At 48.8% G+C, this 12978-nt stretch overlaps 1 protein-coding gene across 2 annotated transcripts; it reads right to left on the reverse strand.

The window, feature by feature from the left end:
• Positions 1 to 572: 572 nt before the first annotated feature.
• Txndc15 (thioredoxin domain containing 15) lies at positions 573 to 12659 on the reverse strand. 2 transcript variants are annotated; one of them, NM_001024998.2, is given in 5 exon segments: positions 573 to 1193; positions 2279 to 2409; positions 5826 to 5989; positions 8993 to 9465; positions 12487 to 12659. In NM_001024998.2, coding segments are annotated over 5 exon segments (1032 nt in total). In that variant the 5' UTR covers positions 12554 to 12659; the 3' UTR covers positions 573 to 996.
• Between the last annotated feature and the right edge of the window lie 319 nt (positions 12660 to 12978).

Here is a 12978-nt window from a genome sequence, read left to right on the forward strand (position 1 = left end):
CCAGCACTTGGGAGGCAGACACTGGAATCTCTTTGAGTTCCAGGCCAGCCGACTTGAGGCCCTATCTCAAAAAATGCAAAGCATAATTTACTGTTAGGCCATTGGTGCTCATGTCTGAATTTAGAGAACAGTTTTTCAAGAGGTTTGTATAAATTATATGTTGTCTCTATAAGATTTTCTGTTTTTAATAAGCATATGGAGGGGGCACATGTTATGGTGTTATGACTCACAGAGATTAGAAAACAACCTTTAGGAGCCAGTTCTCCCCTTCCACGGTGGGGAACACAGGGATTGAACTCGGGTCTTCACGCTTGGTGGCAAGCACCTTTATCTCTGCTAAGCCATCTCAGTGGCCCAAGCTGTCTCTTTTCTAAATGTGTCCTAAACTAGACCAGAATCAACCTTCAGGCAAGGGCAGGGTTTTATACTTCCTTAGGATCTCAGTGTAGCTGTGTTTGGGGTTTTAAGGTATAACTGGTTAAAGTCCGTGCTCTAGCAGAGAATTAACATGTTTTCATTAGAATTAGGAATTTCTCCTAATGTCCACCATTCCTAGAAACAAGCGAAACCACTTTGAATTCTTTCAGTGACTTTATTTTTCACCTGGTCCTGTGGTAGACGCACACTTTGCCATCCCGTCCCACACTTCCTGTCCTAGCCCATGCTCCCCATCGTAGCCCACACTTCCTGTCCTAGCCCATGCTTCCCGGGAAGTTCCACCTGTCATACAGCAACTTTCCTGCTTAACAACACTAGAAGAGAAATTCATTCATTATGTTCAAGTATTAAAAACAAGAACAGTCAATTCTAGTGGACACTTTTGCATCTGCTAATTGTCACAGTAAAAACACATTTAAATGAAATCTTTTCAGCCTTTCAGTAGTTCAACAAGAACATGATTCTTGAACCTGACTTCCGTGGCAAGTCCACACGTTAGCCGCTGTAATGCTAAGTCCGCAGGGCTAAGACCCCACGTGTTCGGGTTCAGTTCTGTCTCTACTCTGCGTGTTCCTGCTCTTGTCCTGGAATCAGCCACCGGATACTCTCAGTGCGGATGGTAGCGTACATAATGAAACTAATTAAAAAGAACAAGGAAAACACAAGCAGCCAATCCACAGTCTTTACCAACGTGCTGGGGAGCGGGCCCAGTTGGTCAGCCTGCGTTACCACCACATTTTTCTTGGCTTCTATACCTGAAAGAGAAATTAATTGTTTCAAATCAGAAAGAAAACATATCCGAGGCTTGTCTGAAGTATGATGCATGGCATGCAAAATGACAAGCAACCCTAAAATAAACACTACCTCAAGCATATCTTGGAAGGATTTCACTTGCATGTCAGCATGATTTGTAACTCGCCTTGCTTCCCGCCACATCAAAGAATCAGGAATCCTTCCAGCCTTTCAAAGCTAAAATTCCAGAATTTCTGACTCCTCGGAGCTTTTCTCGTTCTTGCGCTCTGAAGAGTTACCTTTTGTTCTCTTAAGACCAAAGTTCAACAAAATAAAGCTACTCTAAGAAGTTCCCGCAGGTTATCAAGATGCCTTTAAAAGAGTTCCTGGAAGACCTATAAGACAATTACCCACCACTGAGCAGTGATCACCAAAGATACCAGGCACCTGGAACCCTGCAATCACCAAACACAATGGCTTTCTCTCCCCATTGACTCCTCCATGACTGGTGAGTCAGGGGTCCAGCACGAGGTTCAGAGTTCCCAGCAGCCCTGTGGCATTCTCAGCCGGCTCTGAGATAACCTGAGATAAAGAGGATCTCTGCTCTTTAGTGTGGGAGGAAAACCAAGAACAATGTGCACTGAGGCGTGTTCTACTCTGCACTCATCTCTAGTGAGTGCACCTCAGGGAGAAGAGGGATGCTCACAGTCGAGGCTATGTGGCTGTGAGAAAGGGAAGTTTCTGAGGAACACATTTCTTCAACTCACAATCAAAATTCAAATAAATAGGAATAAACCACAGGGCCATACATTTTGGCAAATACTGAGGAATTAGCTGCAACTTCTGCAAATGGATTAATGAATGGAACTTGACACAATAACAGGTCATAAGCACGCCCAACAATTCAGCAGAAGTTCACAACCACAACTGTTAGCTGCAAGGCAAACTGAGGAAGATACATTGTTTGCTGCTACTAACATAACATTCTCTCTGAGTTCTGGGCCAGCCTGGTCTACAGAGCAAGTTCCAGGCCAGCCAGGGCTACAAGGGAGACCCTGTCTCGAAAACAAAACGAAATACCTCCCTCCACAGATGTTCTTCTCCATACCTGTCTGATTGAAAATGAAGATTTTCAGTGTTTCCAAGGTTCGATCTGTATGGTTAAACCTCGCCATTGGTTTGGCTCCTTGAAATAACAAAATGTTAGGGACAGCTACAGTGCCAAATCTGGTAGAAAGGCTGTAAAAGAAGGAAGACAGTTAAGTTAGAAAGCCCCACAGCATGGCTTTCCCGTGGCTACCCCGTGAGAATTGGTGGAAATCAGTGAAAAATTCGTTGTGACCTTTTAGAGTCGAACTTTAGACTTTTGGCCTGTTCCTTGCCACCGCCTTAGGGAGTCAGGACTGGGGCAGTACTGCTCTGCAATCCAAGTAGCATATGATTCCAGCCATGACCCAGTGATGCCAATGTCAAAACACAGACCAGAAAATTCTAATTCATGGATAAAGCACAGTGTGTCAATTTTCTTGACAGGAAAAAAAAAAATTCAAACTTCAGAATGGCCATCCCTTCCTTCCAAAAAGATCAGCACACAGTAAGCAATTCTTTTCCAAATTGGTGCAAAGGAATCCATGATTCAATCCATACACCAGGAGGCTCAGAACTAGGGAGGGAGGGCTTGGCAGGAGTGGCCTGCAGACTTCTTTTGCCTTCACACAGCCAGTCCAGGTTCTGGGAGTGCTTTACAACAGAGCCAGCTATAACCTTTGGGAACACTGCTGAACCTCGCCATGCCTCGGTTTCTCCCAGCACTAACAAGCAGTGTTGGGTGAGCAATGGCACTTGTGTCATTCTGACGTTGCTGTACCATGAAACACGTGTTCCACGCTGTAATGGGAGGCAGAGGAAGGCAGCAAGGAGGGGCCAAAGCCTTCGGAAGGGAGAGCGGGAAGAAGCAGGTCCACTCCCAGTGTGGCCTGCGCTTCTGAACTTGACGAGCATTGCCACTCCTTAGGCCAGCCGTGTGCAAACGTTCCGGAAGCAGACAGAGGACTTACTAAGTTAGGACTGGAGAGGTGGCTCAGGAGTTAGGAGCGCATACATAGTGCTCTCCTAGAGGACCTGTATGGGGCAGCTCACCACTGCCTGCAACTTCAGCTCCAGCCCAGACCTCTCCTCTGCCTCCACATGCGTGCAGATGCTCACATTCCATGCATGATGGCTAATCTTGGTTGTCAATTTGACCACATGTGGAATCGACTAAAACCCCAGCAGCTGCGTGAGGTATCTTCCTGGTTGGATCATTTGAAGAGAGAAGACCCACCCCAAAACTGGGCGTACCTCAGCAGCAGCCTACATAAAAGATCGTGGAGGGAGGAGGCTTTGTTTCTGCCTGCTGCCCTCCCTCCAGCTAGCAAGTCCTTCCATCCTGCTTGGGAGGTATCCCTCACTGAGAGCTGAACGCCCTTCTCTGGAATTCCAGTGCAGACTGGAGAGCAGCTGAGACATCCAACCTTGCAGACTCCTGATTCCATCAGGAGACAGCCATTGTTGGTCTAGCTGGACCACATCCCACAGGCTGCTCCAATAAGTCCGTGTGTGTGTGTGTGTGTGTGTGTGTGTGTGTGTGTGTGTGTGTGTCTGTGTGTGTGTCTGTGTGTGTCTGTGTGTGTGTCTGTGTGTGTATATATGTGTGTGTGTGTATGTGTATGTATGTGTGTCTGTGTGTGTGTGTGTGTGTGTATGTGTACACATACCATCAGCTCTTTTCCTCCAGAGAACACTAATACACCATAAATAAAAAAATCTTTAAAAAACTATAATTACTAATTTGAAGGACAATTTATTTTTCATAAACAATGAAAACAGACTGGAGAGATGGCTCAGCGGTTAAGAGCACTGACTGCTCTTCCAGAGGTCCTAAGTTCAAATCCCAGCAACCACATGGTGGCTCACACCCATCTGTAATGGGATCTGATGCCCTCTTCTGGTATGTCTGAGGACAGCTACGGTGTACTCACATATAACAAATAAATAAATCTTTAAAAACTATTTTTAAAAAAGAGTAAGTATAAGTGTGGGGGCTCACGCCTGTAACCTCAGCACTTGGGAGGCTGAGGCATGAGGACTGCTGAGAATTCAAGGCCAGTGTGGGGTGCAGAGTGAGCCTCTGTCTCAAAAAAGAAAAAGAAATGTAAGTAGGCATAAAGAAAGAGAAGACAGCCAGGCAGCAGGGGCACACGCCTCCGATCCCAGCACTCAGGAGGTGGAGGCAGGCAGAGCTCTGAGTTCTGGGCCAGGTTGGTCTACAGAGTGAGTTCCAGGACAGCCAGAAGGAAACCTTATCTTAAAAAAAAAAAAACAAAACAAGAGGAGTTGGGGATTTAGCTCACTGGTAGAGCGCTTGCCTAGCAAGCGCAAGGCCCTGGGTTGGGTCCTCAGCTCCAGGGTAAAAAAAAAAAAGAGGAAGAAAGGAAGAAAGGAAGGGGGAGGGAGGAAGAAGAAGAGGAAGAGGAAGAGGAAGAGGAAGAGGGAGAAGGAGAAGGAGAAGGAGAAGAAGAAGGAGGAGGAGGAGGAGGAGGAGGAAGAGGAGAAGAAGAAGAAGAAGAAGAAGAAGAAGAAGAAGAAGAAGAAGAAGAAGAAGAAGAAGAAGAAGAAGAAGAAGAAGAAGAAGAAGAAGGACGATGACGACGACAGGGAAAGAACATAGAGATGGCTCAGAGTTAAGTGTGCAGACTGCTCTTAAGAGAACCGGAGTTTGGCTCCCAGCCCCCATGTCCAGAGCTCAGCACCTTTTCTAACTCTAGCTCTGCAGGACCTAACCCCCTTTCCTAATTTCTGCAGGTACTGCATCCATGTGTGCATGCGCAAAACAGATGTGTACATTTTCTTAAGATTAAAAAGGGGCATGGAGACGGTTAAGAGCACCAGCTGCTCTCCAGAGGACCTGGGTTAGATTCTCTGCACCCCACATAGTGGCTCACATAACTCTAGTTCCCAGGGTCCAGCACCTTCTTCTGTCCTTCCTGGGCATGGAGCACACAGCCTTTATGCAGCCAGAACACCCACATGCATATGTTAAAAATAAAGAAATGAAAGTACTTTTAAAAGATGACAATTAAGGGCTGGAGAGATGGCTCAGAGGTTAAGAGCACTGTCTGCTCTTCCAGAGGTCCTGAGTTCAATTCCCAGCAACCACATGGTGGCTCACAACCATCTATAATCAGGTCTGGTGCCCTCTTCTGGCCTGCAGGTGCATACATGCAGGCAGAAAGCTGTATGATGTATACATAATAAATAAATAAATGTTTAAAAAAAAAGATGACAATTAAAAAGAAACCTGCCTGGGCACAACACAGGGCTGGGAACTACACTGCAGGCTACTGCACAGACAGATGCCCTTGGGTACCGCTTGGACTAATTTGGTCTGCTGTAGACTATCCAAGGTCCTCTGGCCATGCCACGTCCCTGCCATCCAGAGTCACCTGCCACTCTTCTGTCCACCACACAGAGCAGGCCGCCACCAGCTCCCAGGAGCCTGACGACCAGCAGCCTTTTACAAAGCCCCATGACCTTCCCCACTAGTAGCTTAACCAACAAGGGTTCCTGTGACCATGACATCACTGACAAGACAAGCCACACTCGGCCAGGGATACCTGCTGTGCTGAGATGCATCCAGAGCCAAAAAGCCGAGTGTTGGAAATGCGCGAGGCAGGGAGTTAAAATGAGGAGCCAGGCTGGCAGAGAATCGGCACCATGGGGTATAGAAGAGGACCAGCGTACAGTCACTACCATTTGGGTTTAGGAAATCCATGAGGTCCTGCAAAGCAAAGGACAAGAGTTAAAGTCAGCGTTAAATGCACAGGTGCCAGCTAGGCAAGGAGGCAGGAAGGAACTCTCTAGGTTCAAGGCCAGCCTGGTCTACATAGCAAGTTCCAGGACAGTAGGGATACAAAACAAACCCAAAGTACCCGTGTGTGTTTCTGAAGGATCCCCAAGAAAGAGGACACGCTGCTGCTCTAGTGAACAAACGGCAGGAGGGCAGAGAGGAGGGAGACTGGCGGAGAGCACAAACGCACTCTCATCTCAGCTTTCCCAACACTGCGGCGATCAACTCAAGCACTAAGCACTCACAGCACACACAGACCACCGTGGCATCTGTGCGCTGTGGCATTGAATCGTACATCTCAAGTGCTATGGTTTAGGCCTTTTAAGATTTGTGTTATGTGCTTGTGAGTATGTATGCACCTTTGCACATATGTGCATGCAGGTGCCCGTGGACGCCAGCAAAGGGCGGTAGAGCCCTTGGAACAGGAGCTACAGGCAGTAGTGGGATGCCCGACATGGGTGTTTGGAACAGAGCTCAGGTCCACTGAAGAGCCACAGACATCTTAACTGCTTAGCCAGAGACATTAGCTGGAGGCTCACTCCCAGCCTGTGGAGCTACTGGAAAGTAGTTCCAACGCTGGAAGGTAAGCTCTGCTAGAAGGTCCTAGGTCACTGGAGCTCGCCCAGCTGTTGCTTATGAGTCTTCTGCCGTGTGTCTGTGCAGCAGTGTGCCCGGTGCCTGTGAAGGCCAGAAGAGGGCATCAGATCCTCTGGAACCAGAGTTATAGATGGGTGCTGGGAATTAAACCACCGTGTGGGTACTAGGAACTGAACCCAGGTCCTCTGCAAGAGAAAGCAAGGCCTCTGAGCCATCTCTCCAGCCCCTGGAGCGTGAAGGGACTGTTGGACCTGGAACTCAGTATATAGAGAAGGCTGACTTCACACGCACAAACCTGCCTCCTCCCTCTCCACAGGGCTGAGCGTGTGCAGCATCACAAACCTTGACCCTTGACCTCTTCGTTTTCTTTTTCCTTCCCAGTCCCAGGAGGTGAGGAACTTTTCTAACATGTCTTCCACCACGGTATACTGCCTCATCGCAGGCCCAAAAATGATGGAGCCAAGTGACGGCTCCAGAGCAGTGAGCCCAAACAAGCTTTCCTCTTCATAAGTGGATTCCCCCAGGAGCTTTATAGATTTGTCACAGTGAGAAAAAGATGGCATATCTGTGGTGGTTTGAATGGACTTGGCCCCCAAAGACTGAAGTGTTTAAACGCTTGGACCACAGGGAGTGTCCAAGCATTAGGAAGTCTGGCCTTGTTGGAGGAAATGTGTCACTGTGAGGGTGAGCTTTGAGGGCCCATGCACAAACTCTGGGCCTCAGGAAACTCCAGTCCCCTTCTGCTGCCTTCAGATCAAGAGGTAGAACTCTCGGCTCCTCCAGCAACGGGTCTGCCTGCACACTGCCCACCATGTTGATAATGGACTAAACCTCTGAAACTGTAAACCGGCCCCAATTAAATGTCTGCCTTTGTAAGAGTTGCCTTGATCATGTTGTCCCTTCATAGCAACAAAACCCTAAGGCAACGTCAAACACTTTCAAACTGCCATCTTGCCAGAGCTAGGATGAATGTGAATGGCCAAAGGTTAGTGGCACCGCTCCTGCCACAGGCGCTCCAACTGTAACCCCGAAACAAAACAGCCCTGATGTCCTGAGGACAGTGCTTAGTGCAGTCTGGAGGGGGTGTGAGCCAGGCTGACCCAGACCCTGGAGAAGCCATATGAGTTAGCTATGCCATGCCCTCCACCACAGTGAGCCACCAGTGCCCTCCGAGCTAAGGTTTGCTTCTCTCAGGTAAGACACTTCGTCCTGCTCTTCTGGCTTCTTAAACATCTACAGAAACTGTTAGCTATCACTCTAGAATCCCCCTGGGAGACCATCGTTTATCTAAGTGTCTAGAGAGCCGTGGCTGGGTTTTCAGACAATGGCCTCACTGCAGAGCAAGCACTGGACTCCGTCTTTAGAGAGAAGAGAAACTTCACCACTGTAACACATTTTCCAGCATAAATATCAAACTACAGTTTAGTCATCCAGACTTTCTTTTCTTTAAAAAAGATTTATTTAAAAAAAGAAGAAAAGATTTATTTTTATTATTATTTAATCATACGTGTGTACCTGGATGTGGGTGTGTGTACCCGAGCCTAGACATTGGAGGTGGCCAGAGAGGGCACTGGACTCCCTGGAACTAGAGTTACATGTGATTGTGAGCTAGGATTTGAACTCAGGACCTCTGGACGAGCAGTCAGGACTCTTTAAACACTGAGCCATCTCTCCAGTCCCTCATTCAGACTTTTAAAACATGTTTGTTTGTTTAATCATTCCGTGGCGCTGGGGATTGTACCCAGGGCCTCCCACTAGCTAGGTAAGCGGTCTCTCACTGGGCTGATCTCAGCTCTAGAAAAGAGCACTGCTGTGATTCTGATCCCGAGCACCTACATGTCCAGTGGGATGTTCCCATGGCCTTGGTGGTGAGATTCTTGTAAGAATGGCTAGCTTTTCATCACCTAAACGTCATCTTCTCTTTTTAAGACAGCAGGGCTGGAATACAAAAAGACTTGGGCTCAATCCCCAGCGCATGGTGGTGCTGACCCCAGCACTCCAGAGGTGGGTCATGGGTCATATTTTGCTACAAAGCCAACCTTGGTCACCTGAGACCTGTCAAAACAGAGTGGCTGGCTGCACTGCGGCAATCATTCAACACCATCCTAACAGAGTAACGAGTAACCGAGTAACCGAGTACCCGGAAGAGGCTGAGCAGAGGATGCTGAGGCAGCCTGCTCTCTGGCCACGCCCACCTGAGCCCAGGGGTTGGAGACCAACCCCAACGATACCCATTTGAAAGTTGGTGAGCACTAGATCATAAGGTGAGTTTGAAGAGAAAGACAGAGACATCGAGACAGACATAGAGACGTGCAGACATTAACACATGCTTCCTACCTGGGACATATTTAAAATCTTCAGAGTGAAGTTTTCTAGCCCGGTCACATTCCTCTCCTCACAGTTCACCTTGGGGGACTTGAGGCTGTCGGTGCTATTGGCATCCTCAGTGGCTACGGGCTCGGCCTCTGCCACTCCAGGCTCGGCATAGTACTCCTCTTCCCGATCCTGGAAGCCGCCTGCACCCTGAAGCCCGAAGAGGTTCTCTCGGCCACCGCAGCGCGGGTCTTCGTCTCCCTGCGCACTGCAGGTGCCATCGTGGGCCTCGGTGCTCCGTTGGTCCTCAGCTGCCCCGGGAATCACCGACAGCACCACCATGGGATCTCCGCGGGGACCCAGAGAGGCCTCAGAGGGCTCCGCCACTCTTGCCTGGACCCGATGGCCCTGTGCAGCCTCCTCTTCATTCAGGTACACAGATCCAACCTGGAGAGCTGGGACTGGCCGCTCCTCCTGCCACGTGTGACCACTGTCCTCTGCAACTAAAGCAGGGCAGCATATTGTCATATTTGAAAGCAAAGGAACCCCAAAGACTTAAACAATTATCTTCCAAAATGAGACCTACCCCCCGACAGAGAAAAAAGTTTCCATTTTACTCTAAGAGAGTCATTACCATCTCCAGTTCTGGAGACCACAGGCAGGGATGCTATAGAAAAGATGCCAAGTAAAAAGGCAAACCCAGAACACACCAGAAATCTGCCAGTTGTCATGTGAAGTACAAAAACAAAAACAAACAAAACACTGCAATGCAGGCAACCAGTTAGGAAAAGATAACAAGGACACAAAGAAAAGAATAACAGTGGTGGCCTTAACAGTAGAACTAGGGCTGCAGAGATGGCTCAGCGGTTAAGAACACTGACTGCTCTTCCAGAGGTCCTGAGTTCAATTCCCAGCACCCACATGGTGGCTCACAACCATCTGTAATGGGATCCAATGCCCTCTTCTGGTGCGTCTGAAGACAGCTACAGTGTACTCATATACATAAAATAAATAAATCTTAAAAAAAATAGTAGAACCAGTTTATGCTTATCCCCAACTACCTTATGAATAAATGAGACTCCAACTATGGCTATTTTATTTTTGACAATTACTAGCAGGTAAGCCCTAATCTACTCTTCTAACTAACCTGGCTATCTTCCCCCTGGTGTATTCCAGATACTTAGTTTCTCCTGGCCACCTGCTCTTGGTCCGTCTCCCTGTAGACCTGGTCAGAGATGTTCTTGCTTCTCCCCAGCTTAAAACTCTTTCAGTGGCATCCCCTGCCCTGTGTGACTGCCTGGCCCCTGATCACTCCCACTGTCCCCATTCCTGAGGATGTTTTCTTGGCTAAGAAAGTCCTCTGCTCCACCTCTCCACCTCCAGGCAAACCCAGTATCCTTCAGATGGAAACACTAAATTTCACTTCTATAAGGACATCCATCCTAACCAGGGTAAGCAGTCTCCAGATGGCACCCAGTAAAGCCGAGCACTTCCCTTGACCTATTCTCTTCCCTTAAAATTCACTTAATAATTTGTATCCATTTGATACTTGCCTTACCGTCTATGTAGGAGGGCAGGCCGTCTACTTTGTCTAACCCTTCCGTGCAGCCCCGGTGCCCAGCAGTACAATGGACAGGATTCACGGAAAGACTCAGAAAGCTGAACACCGTAGATGGATCACACCTATAATCCCAGTCATAGTGAGCCTGAGGCAGGGGGATTTCCATGACTTCAAACTAGGATAGGCTACATTGTGACACATGCCAAAAACAAAAAGTAACAAACTAACAACTGCTATCTGACTCACTGGTCTAGGCCACTACAGGATCTCAGAACTCAGGCCCGGTGCTCACTCCCATTCCTAGGCACCTGAGCAGCACCCTTAAAAACAGACGCTAGTCGCTCAGTACTAGCTGTTGTGGGGAGCGGGGGAAGCCTTATATTTTCAGCCACTCAGAGGAGGAGTCCGCTGGTGACAGTTCCTTTATGGCCTGTCTATAGCCTAGACACATGACCAATATCCTAGTCAGATATCTTCAGGGTCTGCATGAATGTGTGAATGTATCCTGCATTTTGCAAGGGGTTCACAATGGCTGTCAACCCTGGGAAATCTGGGTATGTAGTGAGAAACTGTTAATGTATGCATTGAATGTAGAGGAACTAAACCCAATATTGTTTTGTTTCTTTTGTTTGCCACAGGCTTTGAACTCCTGATCCTTCTGCCTCCACCTATGCTGGGCTGAGATCACAGGCCTGCTGGACCCATCTAGAACCTTAAGCTAGCACAGGCCAAAGGGAGCAGTTTCCCAGCATGGCTGCTTTCTGGTAAGGAACACCACTGGCCTGTAATAACCCCTGGGGCAGAGAACCAGGGCTTATTACAACACTGGGACCCCCATTCTCTCCTTGTTCCAATGCCTTCTTTTTGAGAAAGAATTCCAGACATCTCCTTTACCTTTAAGGCAAGTGATTAACTAGAATGAAAATTCCAAATGTCGGCTGTGAGATCTGACAAGACACTAGCTTCCATCACAGGCCCTCATCTCTAGCTGCCTAACATCGAAAGAGGATTTAGGTTCTGAATCTCAGTTTCAGGTTGGGCATCCCTAAAGGGAAACAATGAGGTCTGTAATCATAGCCCTAGGCAGGCAGGAGAGGGGGCCAATCTGAGCTGGCTCAAAACAAACAACAATAGCAACAAAAAGTGTTTGGTGTAAACCAGTCCGTGGTAGTATTTAATCCCAGCACCCGGGAGGCGGAGACAGGCAGATCTTTTGAGTTAGAAGCTAGCCTGGCCTACAGAGTGAGTTCTAGGGCAGCCAGGCTACAAAGAGAAACGCAGGCTCGAAAAAAAAACAATAAATAAATACATAAATACATAAAACAAAAAGGAACGAAAGAAATGAGCTTGAATAGGAGTGGATAAAAGATCCTCTCTCTGCTCCCCATTCTAGCACAGAATGGCTCCTTTCCCTCACCTAAAGGGATCCCCACATAAACACGGGCCACCGGAATTTGATGTTAGTTTTCTGGTGTTTCCTTCATACTGAGTGAGAGTGACCACCTTCAAAAAATGCCCCAGCTGAATGGACTCCAGGATGAACGTTGAAGTCAGAGAGACTTCACGCTCTGATAGTTACTAGAAAGTGCGAACACGCAAATTGTTTATTCCCCTCCGAGCCTCCTCATCGCCAGCCTGTGAAATGAAGGTATTAATGGAAGCTGTCTCCCGCGGCTGCTGGAAGCACTGAAGGAGGTCATGATGTAGCGTATCACTCACTCAGAGCTCTGGGATTCTAATCGGGCCACAACAAAAGTCAGGTGTCTGTTAGGATGGTGGTTAATAATAAAGTGCGCATCGCAAAGGGTAGCCGGTCAGGCCTGCTGAGGGGCCTGGGCAGACTCGGCCTCCACTGCCCACCGCGCCCGCACCGCCGCGCACCGTCCCGCACCACCCGCCGGTGGCAGCGCGTCGCCGCCCCACGCAAGTGCCTTCGCTCGGCCAGGTCCGCACTCACCCTCCAGGCCGCGGGCCGGAAGGCCCAGCACCCACAGCAGTATTTGCCACCAGCATAGGAGTTGCATGGCGCGCGACAGGGAGCCGCGGCGACAGCCACCGCGGTGGAAGACAACCGGCGCACAGCAACCGGAGTCGCGCCCCCAACCCCAGCAAGACTAGGGGGAGGAGAGCCGAGAGCGCAGGCGTGGCCGCGGGCCGCCATGTTGACTCCTGGCAGCCGCGGCAGCGGCCATCTTGGAGTCGGGCGGTCGGCCTCTTGCCAGTCCTGTGAGACCTGATCTAGAAAGAAGCCGCTTTGGGAAACAAGTGTCAAAGCGTGATTAGAGCCGCCATCAGTACACCTTCCCATGACATCTCCTCTCTGCTTGCGGCACATACTGCGCCTATGTATGGAGTTAATACCTTTCATTTCAAGAGACAAAAAGTCTGAGAAACTTTTAAGTGCACAATGGAGGAGGGTAGCAGAACCTTGGGTGATCGCAGATAGTCT

This window comes from Rattus norvegicus, chromosome 17, assembly GCF_021556685.1.
Source record: "Rattus norvegicus strain SHRSP/BbbUtx chromosome 17, alternate assembly SHRSP_T2T, whole genome shotgun sequence".
In the NCBI taxonomy this organism is placed as follows: Eukaryota; Metazoa; Chordata; class Mammalia; order Rodentia; family Muridae; genus Rattus; species Rattus norvegicus.